Source organism: Ixodes scapularis, unplaced genomic scaffold, assembly GCF_016920785.2.
Source record: "Ixodes scapularis isolate PalLabHiFi unplaced genomic scaffold, ASM1692078v2 ptg001274l_1___fragment_1__unscaffolded, whole genome shotgun sequence".
Lineage (NCBI taxonomy): Eukaryota > Metazoa > Arthropoda > Arachnida > Ixodida > Ixodidae > Ixodes > Ixodes scapularis.
In genome coordinates this window covers 1,028,047-1,047,189 of record NW_024610129.1, presented here as the reverse complement: position 1 = coordinate 1,047,189, position 19,143 = coordinate 1,028,047, and the positions used below count along the sequence as shown (strand labels likewise).

The 19,143-nt window shown below is 46.9% G+C and overlaps 2 protein-coding genes across 2 annotated transcripts in view; one reads left to right on the top strand and one right to left on the bottom strand.

Annotated features, from left to right (window-relative positions):
- The window catches only part of LOC120841021 (ficolin-1-like), a 118,363-nt gene that overhangs the window by 33,183 nt on the left and 66,037 nt on the right, over nt 1-19,143 (bottom strand). The window contains exon 3 of the mRNA XM_042288208.1: nt 8,298-8,403. Coding sequence (XP_042144142.1) covers nt 8,298-8,403 — 106 coding nt within the window. The remainder of the gene's footprint in view (nt 1-8,297; nt 8,404-19,143) is intronic.
- On the top strand, nt 6,352-7,112 carry LOC121046818. Its single transcript, XM_040501490.1, has one exon. The coding sequence runs from the start codon at nt 6,394-6,396 to the stop codon at nt 7,090-7,092; it is 699 nt and encodes a 232-aa protein (XP_040357424.1). The 5' UTR covers nt 6,352-6,393; the 3' UTR covers nt 7,093-7,112.

Sequence of the window (19,143 nt, the reverse complement as noted above, 5' to 3'; positions counted from 1 at the left end):
GTTTTTCTCTTAGAACGGAAAGGCTGCCATCAAAGATATTATTGTTATAGAAAGACCTCGTCTAGGGCTCTAATATAAGAGGTAAAGGTATGAGCCCACTAATACGTTTTCTGAATAAATTGCGAAAAATCGCCGATGTCGTGTTTGCGCTAACAGTGTCGCGATGTGTACCTGAAAGGAACGTTGAGTTGATAAGGACTCCGGCTCAATCTGGGCTGGAGGGCAACGAACTTGCCCACCAGTTTGCCCGAGAGATGAAACACCGGGTAAAGGAAGGTGAGCCACGGTCCGTAATTGATGATAGCGACATTGCGAACCATTACAGGATGGAAAGGCGACGTTACCCCGATCCTCAAAAATCGCTTAGCAGAGAACAGCAAGCGATTTATAGGCAGGTACAGGCAGAATCTTTCCCGCACCCTTAAGGGGTATTCACACGAGGGAGAAATCCCGGGGATTTCTCCCCGGCACGCGCATTCCACGACGAAAACGTTAGGCTTTGCGATGTGCAAAAGCCTCGCGTTTTCATCTCGTGATTCTCGCGTGCCGGGGAGAAATCCCCGGGATTTCTCCCTCGTGTGAATACCCCTTTACCTTCAAAACAAGATGTACCCGGAAAGGTACGAGAAGGAATGTAATTTCTGGAGGACTCAGTTAGGCACACTCCAACACGTCATTGGAGCATAAGATTTTGTCAAGCCACCCCCCCTCCCCTCCCACACCTCTTACCGCCCCCACCACCCCACCCACTCCCTCATCCTCTCTTACCGTGCGATAGGATACCTTGCTAACCAGCCCCGCACTTGAAGACCAGCTTGTCCTGATCTCCAGGGGCCAGACGGCTAGGGAAGCATATGGGTCCCGTGAAGAGAGAACCACTTCCATCGACGGCGTTTAAGAAGACGTCGTAATTAGCTCGGTTCAATAAAGATGTTTCTCTCTCTCTCTCTCCAAGAGTTGCTTCTCGGGACCTCTCGGGAGCCGCCGTCGCTTCCGTCCTCCCCACCACAGCTCGCCTAATCGCAACTTTCACGACCTATAGGGGTGCGCACTGGCGCCTGTAAAAATGGCCGTCATTTGGCTGATTGTCGTAGAACAGCAGTACGAGGGTGTGTCAGCGACGCCTAAGTAATTCTAGTTTTGCAATATACGAGCAGAATTAGAGCTTATTTATTTATTTCATGCCAGGATAGGTGTAGGCAAGCACCTTTATTGTGAAGCCGATCATTCAGGAGCTAGGGAGCGCGATTCTCACACCGCGGTGCCACCATCGCTGAAAGTTGCGAATAATCTCTTTCATACTTAGGGTAATACGCTGTCAAAGCTGTTGACGGAAGCATCAGACTTGATCCTTTTGATCGCTTGCACGTGTTCTCGCGCAACCGAACAGATGAAACCACGCGCTTGTAAAAAAAAAAAAAAAAAGTCTTATAGATTAACACGCGGCCCTGACGTGACGCAGCTGCGGTGGCACTGTCGACGGCACTGCGCATGCGCAGATGCTTCCCTTCACGCGAATTTCGTTTCTGGGCATGCGCAGTCCCCACACCTTGTGTGGGCAAACGCGGGCTTGTTTGTAAACAGCGTGTTGGTCTATACATAGACGCTTCTTGTTTCCTGTCGTTCTCAGTCACGTGGGTTCCGTGTCTGGTATACGGGACAAAAAAGTAATAAAACATTTCAACCTGGAATATGCAAGAAAACATAGGTGAGGCAAAAAAATGTGTGACGGTCACGCATTTTTCCTGCACACCTTTCAGGGGCGTGGAGAGACGAAAACGATGTTTTACCGCATGCCAGAAGTGACGACATTCAAAATGGCTGCTCCCTTGTGGAAAATGTGTATATTCCTACTAAGGGATCTTGTATAAATTTCATATAGTGTTGTTGGATACGGCGTCTTGTGTAGGTATATGAAGCCCATACCCGCTTACAGGATTCTGTGTAGGTATTCGCGTCTCCAGCTCGACGCTCGCCCTCCCGCGGCGGAAACGGGAAGCGCTCTAGTGAGGGTCCCCCGATTCTCCTGCTCAGCGGGCATGGCGGAACTGCTCGCGATCATGGCTCGCAAAATGTCGTTTCCGAATGCAAACAACACTCTTCACTGTCCCAACGCAGTGCTGCAGCCGGTATGGGATTGTACGTGGAGAGTTTTAGTATTGCGCATAGAAGCAAACGCAAGCGGTGTGCGTTTGCGTTAGAGTTGCGTGCCCCACGTTGTGCGTGCGCCTCATCGCCATGCGCCATCCAAGACCGCCATTGTGGGCTCCGCGCACGCGCAGTGTGGAGCACGCAAAGCTAACGCAGACACACAGCACTTGCGTTCGCTCGAATACGCAATATTAAAACTCAATACTGTTTCACCGGCTTCCAACACCAACGAAACGTGCTGCAGTGAGCAGACGTGCAAGCAGGTAGGCGTTCCTTCGAACTGGAAAGGTTGAGATTGGCAAAACGACGGCGAGCAAATACAAAAGTAAATCAATGTTATAAAAAAAACTAATAATTAAAAAAAACAGCTTTTTTTTCACTTTTTGGGCATTTGGTTTGGAAATATATTGGCGGCGATTCTGGACGTTTCGCCGATTGTCAAAAGTCTCGGCTTTGATAGCACAATATACTTTATCCACAATTAATGTAATTTTACATGGATTTCTCACATTAGCTAAAATGTTTTAATTGATTTTAAACTCTTTTTTTATTTTATTGGTAATTAAAATGCAGCAATTGGAACCAGTGATGATAATTAGCACAGTTTTCATTGTCATATTTCTTCGCGCGTTTAAAATTAGATCGTAACTAACAAATCATATTAGAGCTTCAAGAATTACTTATTCAAATATGTGAATTTTAATATTATTATTATTAATACAAATCGCGGCAATGTATGCCTCTAATTAACGCCAAGATAACGAGAATACGCTATTTAACCATAATAGTCTTTCCAGAAAGGTATAATTCTGTTTTCTTTTCAGCATATGAAAAACTCTGACATAGTTATCAAGGTAGACAAACAGTCAAACACTGGATGTGATATGAAGTCCTACGCGTCACGCGGTGCTATAAAAACACACACGCACTTCAGCTGTCTGACTCAGATTCCGTCTTCGGGTTGTTGCAGTGAGAGCAGCGTTTATTAGTTTATGCGTTTCGTGGACATATTGTAAATATTTGAATTATTCTCTTATTCTTGTGCTGGAATAATTGTCATTATTTTCCATGACGATTTTCTGAGCGTGAAAACGGCAGCGAGAACGCACAGATATAAGCACTGATTTTTTCAACAACTACAAATATCAGACTGGATCGAACAATATGCCCAAAATAAAGTTTCCGCGAACAACTTTTCTAAGTAAATAATTACGATGTGAGACACATCTTGAGTCATGAAAGAATTCGAAATTAAGACCTATATCAAGAAATTAAATTCAAAATAGAGGTAAGTTTCGGTTTCGCTCCAGAATAAAAACGTGCATCCTTCCGTAAATAATACGCTAAACACCGTTCTTGTTTTCAGGTTAAAGAGGTGACCTGCGCTCATAATACATTAGCTTCCTCGTATTACCAGAAATAATTTATGTCGCTCAGTGAAGCCAGCACGCTAGACAGGCTCAACAGCGGCACGCATCTCTGACCCTCACTAAACCCGCCATCTTGGAAAATGAGTGGCGCCACCTATAGTTAGTTGGAGTCGCGAATACCCCAGGGGCGGATTTATGGGTCAGGCCTGGGAGGGGCTTTGGCCACTCGGCGGCCGGAGGGGGGGGGGGGGGGGGGGTGAGTCTGCTGAGATATTCAATCAATTCAATTTTATCTTCTAACGCAGTGTTGTGGGTCCCCGGGCAAAAAAGCTGTCGTTGACAGATTGAGAGTGCCGGGGGTCCCATAGAGACAGCAACGTTTTGTGAAAAAGTAAAACAGTTAGGACGCGTTACGGCCGAAACGTTGCCCCGATATAATGTGTTGACCCAATATTTGCTATGTCGCCAAAAACTAAACTTTTGGCTGGTGTTTATCAATGATTTTACTTTAAAAAAAAATTTGACTTTGGGGATTTAAGGAGAAGGGGGAGCGGGCTCCCCTCCCCCCCTCCTTTAACTCTGCCCTTGCCATACGAAGACACAGGATCCTGCATAGGTATACAAGATCCATACCCACAAAAAGGATCCTGATAGGACGTCATCCCCACCAGCGGAAATGACGTCCGTTGTTGATGTAAGTGTCGCATTAGTTGTGGCTGCTGATGTTGCGGTTGGCGGTGTAAGGCGTCCGTCAAATGCCAAATCCTTGAAAAGAATCGCCCGCCACAGCGGTCATAACCCGCTCTATACTCAGAGATTTTTTTAGTGCCCGATTCTTATTCAAAACGAAGTGAGTTGGAGCACTATATGCGTAGCAGTGAAAAGATGCTAGGGCTTATTTTGTAGAGACTAGGATTGTGCCTCTAATGACTGTTATTTGAATTATGATTCATTACCTGTTTGACTTCTCGTATGAAACTATGCAGGATTTAGCTGCACATTTCGGATTACTATTTGCAAGTGCATACGAAGTGCTTCCTGTGTGCCTTCCCACACAAAAGTATACGGGAAATGCCTTTTCGTAAGACTTTCTGTATGAATTTAGATAAAATTTTCCAATGAGGTCGGGTTCGTGTTTTGCTGCTTTAGCATATTTGTTGTCGCATTGTGCGTAATTTTCAGCCAAGAGAAAGATTAGTGATATCAGCCTTGGTCTTTCACAAGCGTACAATGAAAGAACAATCGCTGCATTAGGGCTCACTCACTCGAGTTTTAGGGGCGAAGCTCCTTAAAGGTGTATCCACACGACGGACCGGGCCGCGGACCGATTGATCACGTGGTGTATCCACACGACGGACCGGGCCGCGGACCGATTGATCACGTGATGCGAGGCCCGCGGGCCGCCCGGCTGCAATGAGCATCCACACGGCGGACCAAAAGAGCAGACGACAGAGTGAACGGGCCGGTCTAACCCTCGACCTCACAGCTCTGCCAAACGCATGCAACCAGCTGCTTTGAGGCTATTTGAAAGGAACCGAGATGGAGGTTGAACGAAAAAGACTTTTGGCCGCGGTGGCCCTGGCGTTGACTATTGACTACGAGGAGGACTTAAGTGAACCGAAAAGGGCATGCATCTATTGTCCCACAGAGCGGGGAATTGCTCCACGAGCGCGATGAAGTAAAAAGTTGCATCGTCGCACCATGCCGCCATCGTCGCACAACAAAAGGTTCGTCTTCTTCGTCTTCAACAGTTGGCGCCAAAAGAACACGACTTTGGATTTCGATTCCAATCTAAACAACAAAAGTCAGCTTGTTGCCAGACTTAGCACTGCAATTATACTAAAAACGCCGCGGTCCGCCGCCAAGGTCCGGGCGAGAAAAGTCGCTTGGCGTTTCTCAGAAGCGCGGGCCGCGGATCGCCGGCGGACCTCAAAGACCGATGACGTGAGATCACGTGATGCGCGGCCCGCGGACCAAAACAGCGATTTGGTCCGTCGTGTGGATACACCTTTAGGGGCTAGCCATGTTACACCTACAATCGTCATTCCAGAAATGGACGATGTGCAAATCAATATTGATGGTGTTATCAGTGCCATTAACCGCTTGCCGACAAAATCCAGCCCGGGTCCTGATGGTGTATGCTCGAAGCTACTTTAACTAACAAAGGATGCATCAGGTGCCGTGCTTGCCAGCTTATTCCAGCAATCGCTTAATACTGGCCACATTCCGAACGAATGGAAATCAGCAAATGTCGTGCCGATTTATAAATCTGGTAATCGGAATTGCCCAACAAACTATAGACCAATTTCATTGACCTCTGTTCTTTGTAAACTTTTAGAACATATAATATATTCATCTGTCATGAAACACTTAGTCTCAAACAACCTGCTATTTCCCAATCAGCACGGCTTTCAACGTGGTCTTTCGTGTGAAACCCAACTGTTTGAACTGGTAACGGATTTGCATACCTGTATTCACTCATCCTCACAAACCGACGCTATTTTTATAGACTTTTCGAAGGCCTTTGATCGTGTACCACACAGTCGTCTGATAAAAAAAACTACAATATCTCAAAATTAATGATAAGGTAATTACATGGATTCGTGAGTTTTTGCACGATAGAAAACAATCAGTACTTGCAAATGACATCACCTCACCACCTATACATGTCAAATCTGGTGTCCCTCAAGGATCCGTTATTGGACCACTTTTGTTTTTAATTTATATAAATGACCTCCTCAACAACATTTCTTCAAAGATTCGCCTATTTGCAGACGACTGTGTGGTATACCGTCAAATATCTAGTCAAAGCGACTGCCAGGCCCTTCAAAGTGATTTGGATATCATACTTTCATGGTGTGACACGTGGCAAATGCAGATAAATATAGATAAAACAAAAATAATGACATTTACCAATCGTCGCTCATCTTTTCAATACGACTACAAAGTTATAGATTCAAAATTGGATAAAGTATCCACATATAAATATTTAGGAGTCCACTTAACTTTCAACCTCTCCTGGAACACTCATCTAGATTATATCCTTAGGAGGGCTAACCAGTCACTTGGTTTCTTAAGAAGGCATTTATATATGGCAACAGCAGAAACGAAGCTACTTGCATACTCTACCCTCATTAGGCCCAAGTTGGAATATGCAGCTATAATTTGGAACCCGCATCAAAAATATTTAATTAATAATTTAGAATCATTACAAAACAGGGCCACCAGGTTTATACTAAAAACGTATTCACCTATAAGCGTCAGTCAACTTAAGAGTTCACTTGGTTTATTGACTCTCCACCAGCGAAGATACCTCGCAAGGTTATCCCATTTTCATAAACTCTATCATAGTTCCTCAGATTTCCGTCAAAACAACATTCTCCCACCGGCTCGCATTTCCCCTCGTCATGATCATTGTTACAAAGTTCATATTCCATTTGCAAGAACTAATCTGTTCAAATACTCCCCGTTCGTCCAATCGGCGACTGAATGGAATGAGTTGGCAAGCGAAATTGCGACGGTCACTGATCATGATACATTTATGTTGTTATTGCGTGAATCTTTAGGGTGAATGAATCATATATTGCCCTGTATGTTACTCGCTCGCTGGGTCTATTGCTTTTTTTCTAGCACGTCGACTGCCTCCAATGATGTGAGTGCGTGTGTGGCTTTTTTGTTATGTAATGTCTTCCCTTCATGGTTCTGTTTAGCGTGACACGATGTCTTCTATTTTTTCTTGTAAAATATTGTATGATTATGTAAAAGTTTATACGACACCCCCCTCTATGTAATGCTCCTTTGGAGCCTTTAGAGGTATGTAAATAAATAAATAAAAATAAATGTCCGTATGTCCGTCCGATGTCCGGCGTCGGGGGCTCGTGCTCCTGCTCGTGAGCTTACGCGCTCACGTGCTCACGAGCACGTGAGCACGTGCTCCCGTGCTCGTGTAGGACAAAAAAAAAAAAACGACCGCATCTCCACGTGGTGGATGATGTTGATTCGGGCGAAGCTCTTGTGGTGCTTGTCTGCGTAGACGCTGAGCCGCAGCATGCCGAGCCTTTCGTTCGTTTTCATCCATGTCAGAAAGAGAATGTGTGGTATGGAAAGTGGTTATTTACGCATTTGAGCATTTGACCGCAGCGTGACATGGATGAAAACGAACGAAAGGCTCGGCATGCTGCGGCTCAGCGTCTACGCAGACACGCACCACCAAAGCTTCGCCCCAATCAACATCATTCACAACGTGGAGATGCGTTTTTTTTTTCTTGTTTTTTTTTTTTGTTTGCGGTACAATATACGTACCTGTGAAGTCATAAGCCACGGATTGGCTATCAGATTGAGTTTATTTTTGGGGGCTCCTTCAAACATGGATGCTGCTTGTTATAGAGAAATGAGTACTATTAAATAGCGCTGATCAGAGCTACCACAGAAACCACTGTGGCTCTTTATTTATGCTCCTTACAGCGACCAAACGTTAGTTATAGCAAATCTAGTTACGTTGCCGCGAAATGACAGGCATGTTTGTTGCAACTGCCGCAGAAGTGCCGGATGTTCGAGGCGCTGCTGACTAGTTCAGGGACCAAGTGACTCTGCCTCCGGTCCGAAAAAACTGGTCCGGAAGCGACTGCCCCGAACCAGTCATTCCTGTGACAAAAAGCTGTCGCGCTACCGTTGCAATTTCTAAGGTCGCCATTTAAAAGCAGTTGTTTTGTGCTCCAGGTTTGGGTTGCCTTTTCTGGGATGCTAATACAGAAGGAGTTATACATTTGTACTTGCCTATCCACGAAGCTCCCCCCTGTGTTTTAAATCCACTCTCGTAATGTTTGATAACTTTCTCGAAGTAGTTGTTCTCGGCTTCAGATCTGGACCGACGTTGAATCACCTGGAAGTTGATAGATGAGTCAGCGCGAAGGGAATCAGAATGTGGCAACGGTGAGGGTGCAGGCTAGCTGGTGTAAATTGAGCAGAGCTGTAAACCCGAGACTGGCGATGCGGACCAGGGACAAACACACAACGACACGGACGAAGTCTCAAACGCAGCTACAAACTTTATTTCATAGGACAAACATACATGTCACTCGCCACCCTTTGTCCCCCTCTTTTTTCTTTTCTCTTCCCGAAACCCCTTACCCCTTCCCTCTTCCTTTTCCGAGGCCCCCGTACATTCCAGTCAAAAATAAGCTCAGACGTCGCCAACTCGAATTTGCCGACAAATCTTGTGTTAACGCTCATACACAGCGACATCCCGAGGTCACTCCGGTGCTCCCAAACCAGTCACAAAGCCGCCGACAAATCTCCTGTCAACACACACGCACCGCGACACCCCGATGTCATCCCGGTTCCCTCAAACCAGTCAGCCGCAAAATATTTTCGGCGTCTGAACTTAAGTGGACGGATGTTTGACTGATGCATTCGGCAGACGTCTTTATCCTAATGGTCTCTCTCACTGATCTTTTCATGTCGTTGTTATCGATGCGAAAAGCATACGAGAACCTTATGAGAGTACATAAAAGCAATATAAGATAATATAAGAAGTTATACCAAACTGATAAGAAGTTACTTTTAACTTCTTAGATAATATTCTATTTTCCTTATATGATCTTATAAAGTTCTTTTATGCTTTTATGTGATCTTATTTGATCCTATGCGTTTAATTGACAGAGAAATGTTTATTCATATCAGATTAATTTACTAGGGTTTATATGACTTTCTGGCAGCAGTATTTTATGAAAAATACTATATTCCCCTTCGTGGCTATTCGTACAATATGCGAGCACTTTGTTTTAATTTTATAAATAGGGAAAGTATAACATGCCATAAGCACAAAACGCTCATAGGCAAGACTGCGGGATATTCAACTTATTCTTGAAGAATATAAAAGTTTTAAAATAAGCATGTGCTTCTTCTTGTTGCACGCTGCGAGTCACTTATAACATCCTCTGGACTAATATTACGGCGGCATATTATGGTGATTGCAAGTTCAAGTATTGCAAAAATGGTTCATATAACCTAATGCAAAAAAAAAAAAAAAATAATGTCGGGCATAGCCTTAAAAAGTATACGTTCTAGGGTTCTAATTAGTATTGACTACTACAGTATGATTGCCGTCTATAATACTTACAGGGAATATAGCTATGTCTCCACTTCTTCGGTTAAAGTCAATTTCGAAAATATTTTGTTAAAAATAGAATATTTCAGAATCTGTGGATTTCTTACCCGAATTGAACTTATTTATCACGTTTCAATTCGGAATAAGTTCTTTCTAAAATGATCTGAGAAGTTTGCCATATTGTTATAGGGTACTCACTTGGTGGGCTAAACCGATCTATTAGAAGTCCATATTTGCTTAATTTGAGTTGTATTTAGATTGTTTGATATAATAAACATTTAAATTTTTAACAAAGTAATATATGCATATCTTTTGAAGTAAAAAATAAGCAATGCCTTTTTGAAGAGGGGCAGAGGTCTGGTAAATCATGAGTTACGGTGATTATGAGACTTGGGTCTAATAATTGCGGGAGTTTTTTCACTCCTAGTGAAGGAACTGGTAAATATTTTAGTAGATGAGCTCTCCTTTGTATCAAAAATAACACAAATTGTAGCCGTCTTCTGAACTTTTACACCGCCTTGCCTGTCACCTGCGCAGTGTAGTGCAGAAGGAGACCGGAGAGTTTCCGGTTATGTTCCCGAACACGCCTTCGTTCTGCGGCAATTTGAAAAACACGAAAGAATAAGACATGTAGAGACAGAGCCAGTGCTGAAAACCTTAAGGATTTTGCCCTATATCTAGGGAGTTGCATTATATTCTAGGGACAAAGAGAAATTTGTTCGAATCTAGGGATTGACTTTAATTGGGTCTCAGTGGGTTGTAGAGACACGTTCCTTCCCTTTTTCCTCCTCGTGCCGGCCGAGTGCAGCGGGAAAAAGGCTTCTTTGGATGTTATAGGGACCAGAGGTAATCTCCAGTGGGAACAACAGCGAATTTAGGGGACCACCCAAGGCCAAAGTAACACAGTTTAATTATGTAAAAAGGTTTTAACGAAGCAAATTTAACCTTTAAATGGCCACCCAACTACATAATTCTATTCTTAAGGTGCTCCGTAACGATAATCTCACCATTCAAGCAAATTAACACATTCCCTGAACATCTTGGGGAAACCAGGGAATTGTTTGATAAAATTTTGGGAAGAAACGACCGTGGAGGTTGGCAGAACCTTGCCTCAGGCAGGGTTCTGCCTGAGGCAAGGTGCTTCTTTATAGAGGCAGACCTGATAAAAAACTACGGGGATCGATGTGTCAGCGTGGTGTCGGTTGATTTGGGCGACAAAGAAACACATTTCTTGCGATCAGTGGCGTGGCATGGGATTGGCTGAATGGCGCGATGATGCAGAGTATTGATACCCTTGATTTTCTGACGATTAAACCAGTTGAAGTTAGCGCATTGTGTTGTCTCGTTCCTACTCTTCGTCCCTGTCGTGAAGCGCTATTATGTTCCCCAAGCTTCAGTACAAACTCGCCCAAGAATCCGCATTACTCAACTATCTACAAATACATGGCGCAGCGATGGGATCACGTTTCTGTCCCTCCTATGCAAATATATATATATGATGTCTTTAGAGGGGCGGATATTTAACTCCTTTCCGCATAAACCCCTTTTTTTATAAACGTGTCCCCGACGACATATTTATCATTTGGAATAATGGGAAAGATAAACTCTTTGAATTTATTAATTTTGCCAACAATTTTAATCCACATATTAAATTTACATATAAATACCCCGATACAGAAATAGAGTTTCTAGATATTAAGATAATGTCACGGGTGGTGAGTCGTGACCAATAAACAAGAAATAAACAGAAATAAATAAACGTTTAATGTGGCGAACTTGTGCCAAAAATAAAGAAGGAAACAGAAGAAAGCAGAGCGTCGCGGGCGTCGAAGTCGGCGTGTCAGCAGAATCGAGCGCTGGGGCGAGACTGAGACTGACTCGACAAAGTCGCGGGCAGCTGCTTATCTACCGTGCGTCACTATCTCGAAAGTTCGGCAAAGCAGGTTCGAGCGTCGCGCGCTCGGGGCGAGGATGAACTGGCACTTTCGAGAATAACAAAGCAGAGGGACAGTTACGCCTGCTGCGAGAATGACCGGGAGTCTTCTAGAAGACCGTGACCAAGCGTTGCCTTCTCGGCTCTGCGGGCGGCATTATCCCGCAACGGTCGAAAGTTCGTCGCGAGGACCACACAACGTCCATCCTGCAGCTCTGCTACGCCCCTTGCGACGCCTATTCCTCTTCCGAGAAGCAGTTGGACGTTGCCTTCCAGAAGGACTTTCCCGCTGGCAACTGCGTCGGTAACGACGGGCACAAGAACACTCGACCGTGGCGGCAGGTTCACGTGGTCCGCAATGACTCGGACGGCGGCTGGCGACGTTTTGGATTCCTCCGGAGGTAGCACGGGCTTTCGCAGCGTCCACCTGTTTGCTCCAAGGTCGATCACGGCACCGTACTCACAAAGGAAGTCCATGCCAAGGATGACGTCTCTCGAACAGTCTTTGAGGACGACGAATTTGACGGGGCAAGACTCTCCGTAGATGTCCACGCGCGCAGTACACCTTCCCACTGGCGTGATGAGATGTCCGCCGGCGGTTCGTATTTTCGGGCCATCCCACGGCGTCATCACTTTCCGAAGGCGGCGAGAGAGCTTCCCACTTAAAACGGAATAGTCTGCTCCGGTGTCGACAAGTGCCTTCGCGTCGTGGCCGTCGATGGTAACGTCGAGGTTATTCGACACCGTCACAGAAGCGTCGCTCCTATCCGTTTCGTCGCTAGTGTGGGAGCCCCCCGACGTTAGTGGAGGATATTGGCGTCGTTCGTCACCGGCAATACCACCTCCCGGTATTGCCGCACTCAGTTTTCCCGGCGAGGCAAGGGGGACAGGCTTTCTCGGCGGGACCGGCGGAAGGGCGATGGCGAGCGTCGGGGAGATGGTGAACGGAATGCTCGGCGGCGAGACGACTCAGGAGATGAAGAGCGGCGGAGGTAGTCTTCGATGTCCCGAGGTCGCTCTCCAAGACGTGGTCGAGGGTCGTTGGGCGCAAACCCTCGTAAGCCCAGCTGTCGGTAGGGGCATCGTCGGTAGATGTGGTCTGCTTCACCACAGTGGTAGCACAGGGGGCGTCGATCAGCCGTCCGCCACACGTCAGTCTTCCTGGGCGCCGGTTGTTCTCGCCGGACGCACTGAGGTCGGTCTTCGAGACGTCGGAGGTACGGCGGTGCTGGTGTGTCTCGTCGTTGAGGCGCAGGAGGTTGACGGGCAGGAACTGGCGGTCGTCGAGCCATGGCGGCGTAGCTCACCGTTGGTTGTTCCGGTGGTGGCAGGTCGACGGGAGCCTCCTGCTGGAAGGCTCGCTGCACCTCCTCCCGCACTACTTCCGCCATAGAAAGCGAGGCAGGGCGATCGGCAGTGGGCAGAACCTTCCTGATTTCTTCTCGAACGACGTCGCGGATTATCTGCCGCAGGTGTTCGATGCCGATACTATTGACATCGGAGCGAGGTGGTGAGACAGCCGGAACCGTTGACACACCGGTACGTCGTTGATAGTGCACAGCTCTGGCCAACAGCGCTCGCTCGATGTTGGTTGCCTCGGCCACGAAGCCATCTACCGTCGTCGGGGGGCTGCGGAAAAGGCCACCGAAGATTTCACTCTTGACGCCCCTCATGAGGAAGCGCAACTTCTTCTCCTCGGTGGCTTGAGGGTCGGCGCGTGTACAGAGTCGTAGCACGTCTTCAACGTAGCTTGTCACGCTTTCGTCGGGGGCTTGTGTCCGCGTCTGGAGCAGGTCCTCCGCATTCTGTCGCCGGTGTTGGTTCGAGAATGTTCGCCTCAACTCGGCAGCGCAGATATCCCACGATGTAAGCGAAGCCTCGTGGTTTTCGAACCAGTGCCTCGCGGTGCCTTCCAGCGAGAAGTAGAGGTTCTGGAGGCGCTGCTCGGCGTTCCATCCGTTGTGGCGGGCGACGCGCTCATAGTGAAGGATCCAGTCCTCGACGTCTTCATAGATTTCGCCATGGAAAGTTGTCGGCGATCGGGGGGCGACGGGCAACTGCTTCTCGGAAGAGGAATAGGCGTCGCAAGGGGCGTAGCAGAGCTGCAGGATGGACGTTGTGTGGTCCTCGCGACGAACTTTCGACCGGAGGCGCAGCATCTCACGAAAGGGGCCACTATAGGACACGTCGAGGAACTCCGGGCCGACGCCGAAATCGCCGCGATCTCCGAAGAGCCCTCGCCATGTCAGCCGTCCAGTACAGTGCCGCAACAGCTTGACGTTAACCCCAAGCTCAGCGCCACGGAACGACGACAGCTCGGAGACCTCCTCGCCGAGTTCGGCGACTGCTTTGCGACGACGTCGAGGGTGCGCCAGACAACAGTTGCGAAACACCGCATCATTACGAACGAGGACGCGCTCCCTGTGCATCGGCCGCCGTACCGGGTCTCCCCAAAGGAACGAGAGGCCATTCATGAACAAGTACAGGAGATGCTCAACGACGACATCATTCAGCCCTCAAGCAGTCCGTGGGCTTCACCGGTAGTCCTGGTGAAAAAGAAAGACGGGACTCTTCGGTTCTGCGTGGACTATCGCCGACTGAACGCCGTAACAAAAAAGGACGTCTACCCACTGCCACGCATCGACGACACCCTGGGCCGACTACGCCACGCCCGATACTTTTCGTCGATGGACTTGAAGAGCGGGTACTGGCAGATTGAGGTCGACGAACGAGATCGTGAGAAGACGGCCTTCGTCACGCCGGACGGACTGTATGAGTTTAAGGTGATGCCCTTCGGACTGTGCACGGCGCCGGCAACGTTCCAACGTGTCATGGACACCGTCCTGGCAGGCCTCAAGTGGCAGAGCTGTCTCGTTTACCTCGATGACGTCGTGGTATTCTCGGCCAACTTCGACGAGCATTTGCGACGCCTTCGGGCCGTTTTAGAGGCAATCAGGACCGCAGGACTCACCCTCAAGCCGACGAAGTGCCGGTTTGCCTACGGCGAATTGAAGTTCCTGGGCCACGTGGTGAGCAACGAAGGTGTAAGTCCTGACCCTGAGAAGACTCGCGCCGTAGCGGCCTTTCCACCGACTTACTGAAAATGGTTTGAAAACAACCTTATATCGAAAACCTACAAATAGACGACAATTTATGCATTATAAAAGCTGTCATCCAATACAAAACAAAAAAGGTATACCATAGAGCCAAATGCTACGATTAAGACGCTTATGTTCAGATGATGAGGATTTTGATATAAACGCTATAACACTAGGAGAGGATTTCATTAACCGTAAATACCCCTTACCTTTAATAAATAATTCAATATCAAAAAGTGGAACAATCTCTCGAAACGCGTGTTTAGTAGAGCGACCGAAAAGAAATAACTATGAATTACGACTAATCTTATCTTACCACTAAAACTTCCAAACATAAAAAAAATATTCTTAGACGAAACATGATTCGTTTACACATGGACACTGCTTTAAAGGCTGTTATCCCTCGACCACCTGGTATAGCGTTTAAGAGACCACGTAATTTATTGAATTTTTTTAGACAGTCCCGAAACTCCATCGGACGTAGCCTGGTCCCTCTTGGTTACATAAAATGCAATAATATCCAATGCGGTTTATGTGTTCATATAATTATAGCTAATTCTATTCGTAGCACAGCAAATAACTTCAACTGGAACATAATACCTTTGACTGTAATTCGGAAAATGTTATTAATTTGATTCAATGCAACAAATGCCCAAATCAGTACATAGGAGAAACTAAAACAACCATAAGAAAATGCTTGAATTTACAAAAAAGTGACATACGTAAACACGTTGCCGGACCAGTTTCTCGTCACTTAAACTCCGCAGGACATAACGGACGTTCGGATTTTAATTTTATTATACTCCAAGGGGGCTTTCGAACCACCAGAGATAAAAAAATAAAAAAATCTGAATTTATTTATAAATTTAATGGTGTAGAACCGAAGGGCATTCACAGTTCGAAAGGGTCATTGCCGTCTTTTTTTATGGACATTTAATTGAGATCTTCTAATCGGTGCCGCACTGTTGTTTTCTTTTTCTCGCTTCAACGTTTAATGTGACACGAGCAAACGCTTAACATTGGGCCTCTCATTGGCTTCACATGACACCAGGTATAGTTGGCTTATGTCCAACCACATGTCCCAAAAACTGGTTCTGTGATAATAATGACGTTAATAATGATATATTTCATCACTTCAATACTATTCGCTGCTTTTTTATCGGTATATATTAAACTGTTAAGCGAGAAATTAGTTGAGTAGATACCCGCTAAACGGTTAGCTTTTTTCCAATTCTTCTTTTCGGCCATTTTTTCTTTGATTGAAAGAAAAGGAAAACGAAGTGTTCTCGTTTTGACTGGCGGGAATATAGAATGGGTATTAACAACCGGTGGAGCTATCGACTGCATGACCCGCTATGCAGAAACCAAATCTGTTCCTGAGGCCACCGCAAGAGAAGTTGCGAACTTTTTCCTCACCTCCATACTACTACGCCATGCCGCTCCGCAGTCCATTACCAGCGACCGTGGCACCCCCTTCGGAATATACATTGTCTAAAATCTGTTGTATTTTGTTATGGCTCATTGTGCTTTAAGAAGCTTTCACGTTTCGCGGAAAGGCCTCCTTTGTTATATCTTTCCGCGTACTCTACACAACAACGCGTCCACTAAGTCACCACGACACCAAATTATCCGCCGGAGTATAGCAGACGCTCCCGCCGGCGACCGGTGCCGCATGTGCGTCGCCGTCAATATGTTGTGTTGATATAATTATAGCTAATTCTAATTCTAATCCTGGCTCCGCCAATTTTTGGCTTTCGGCGGGTTCCTGAAAACTTGGATTCTTTAATTCATTGGATTAAGTACGGTTCATTCATCTGCACATATTCGTTTATATCCCCCTCGGAGACCACGTACGATGACGTGAAGTGCCCGTGTTGTATATATATATATATATATATATATATATATATATATATATATATATATATATATATATATATATATATATATATATATATATTGTGAGGGTGTTTATGAGAGACGTATTTGATGGTGCGATGTGGGAAGATCAGAGGCGATCAATGGCGGAACAGGCGAATTGCTCTCAGCTCGCGTGGCGAAAACATGCAGCGCGCGCCCCTATTTCCCAAAGATGTGCGTCGTCGTCTTCGTAACAGTTCCCCCCGGTGGTGGTAGTGCCGGTCATCCGGTACTGTAGAATGGTTAGGGTTGGCGCGAGTAAGGCTTGATGCAGGAGACGTGAGCGATGTCTTGTGGTCTGAAGCGGTGGTCGCAGGGCGGAGATATTGGAACCAGCTCGTAGTTTATGTCGGAAAGACGACGTATGGACGCGATGTGGAGCGGTGAATTTAGGTAGGAGTTTTTCACATTTTCCAGACTGGCGAATTAGTGTCTTGAGTAACACAAGGTCGCCAATATTATAACACACTGGTATGTGGGTATCCGCGTGACGAAGTTGTCGTAGCTGTTGCGATTGCGGAGTTTGGAGCCGGGCGAGTCGACGGGCGTCTTCGGCTCGACAAATGATCTCAGAGGCGAAGGGGTCCAGAGGTGAGTGAATATATGGCAAAACAGTGTCGAGAGTAGTGAGAGGGTCGTGAGCATAGAGGAGATAGTAGGTAGAAAATCCTGTAGTTGTTTGACGTGCGGTATTGTAGGCGTAGGTGACGTAAGGAAGGATTTCATCCCAGTTGGTGTGGTCGTCGGCAATGTACATGGACATCATGTTAGCTAGTGTGCGATTCAGCCGCTCGGTGAGGCCGTTAGCCTGCGGATGATAAGCGTCACATGATGAATCGTGCTGACGAGCCTGAGGACCTCGTGCAGAAGGTTTGCAATGAAGGGGGTGCCACGGTCGCTGGTAATGGACTGCGGAGCGGCATGGCGTAGTAGTATGGAGGTGAGGAAAAAGTTCGCAACTTCTCTTGCGGTGGCCTCAGGAACAGATTTGGTTTCTGCATAGCGGGTCATGCAGTCGATAGCTCCACCGGTTGTTAATCAGGGTTGCCAGGTTGGGCTATTAATAGCCAAATTGGGCTACTTTGTCATGCATTTGGCGTCGAAATTTGGCGGATGGCTATGTGGCTATTTTTGGGCTATTTTAAATCCTAACGCAAACCCGCTTTTTTCTCCCCTTGGTATAGAGTAGATGTACAAAAAATGCTTCAGCGTGAACACGAAGCGACAGTCCACCCATTCTATATTCCCGCTCTTAGGGATTTTCTGCGTGGAGATTCGTGGTCGTGAGCTACCGTGACCTAGATTCAGCTCCGACGACATCGCTTTTGTATTAATTGTGGCTTATTTTATGCTCCGAAGCTCTTTCAGCTACCTACTGGCGTCTCTTATTTTCTCGAGTTTCCCACAATCCTCCTACAAGAGGCACCTCGTCCGAGGAAAAATTGTACTAAGGGCAACTCAAAACATGTTGTCGCCTGATAACGCGTGCTACGCCGGATGCGTATTTCCAAAACCTGGCCCTTCCAGATCTGCCGCAGAGCGGCGTACTCTGATTGGCCAGATTACCGCCGCACAAAATATTGACGGCGACGCACATGCGGCACCGGTCGCCGGCGGGAGCGTCTGCTATACTCCGGCGGATACTTTGGTGTCGTGGTGACTTAGTGGACGCGTTGTTGTGTAGAGTACGCGGACAGGATATAACAAAGGAGGCCTTTCTGCGAAACGTGAAAGCTTCTTAAAGCACAATGAGCCATAACAAAATACAGCGGATTTTGGACAATGTATGTTCCGAACAAGGCCAAGATCGATGCGCAGGAGCAGCTCTGTTTCCGTTGCTATCCGAGCTTGCCATCGCGCTCCCAACACTGCCCATGTCGAATGCCGCCGTGGAGAAAGTATTCTGTCACGTATCCCTCACGAAATCAGGCCTAAGAAAGAACATGTCCCTTCCAACTCTTCAAAACGTCCTCTATGTAAAGTTTGCTTTCCATGGAAAGAACGAGTGCTGTAGGACATCAACTCTCCTAAAGAAGTTTTTGCCCGTTTTAAGACGGAAATCATATATGAGGCGCGAGCGAGTGCTTCATAACTATGTGACTGCAAAAACGCGCCTGGAAAATTGTTTTTGTACTGTTGTGCTTGAAATAAAGCGTTCAATACATTTCAAGATGTCGTAGATCTTGCGAGCTGCTCCTAAACCCCAGATATATCACTGTTAAAAAAAACCGTAAAATTACAGGGAGCGCCAACGGGACCAGAGCCGCTCGCGAGCCGTCGTTGCCGTTTTGCCGTAAACCCCTCCTCCGCACCCGAACGAGCAGACATAGCCGGCGCGCAGCGCAGGCGCAGTCAATGCAGCCCTTTCATTCGGAGAGGCGGAAGATCACGTGAACTTCTTTCCCGCGCTCCCGTGGGACGCTGTCCGCGTGAAGGCACCCCTGGCGCATGCGCAGTGAGCGAGACCAGGCAGATCCCGCGCAATTCGGCGACTTTGTGGACGTGTTATGGTTCGCCGCACTCAAACCTGGAGATTTCACGGTAAGTGCATTACATCCCCTT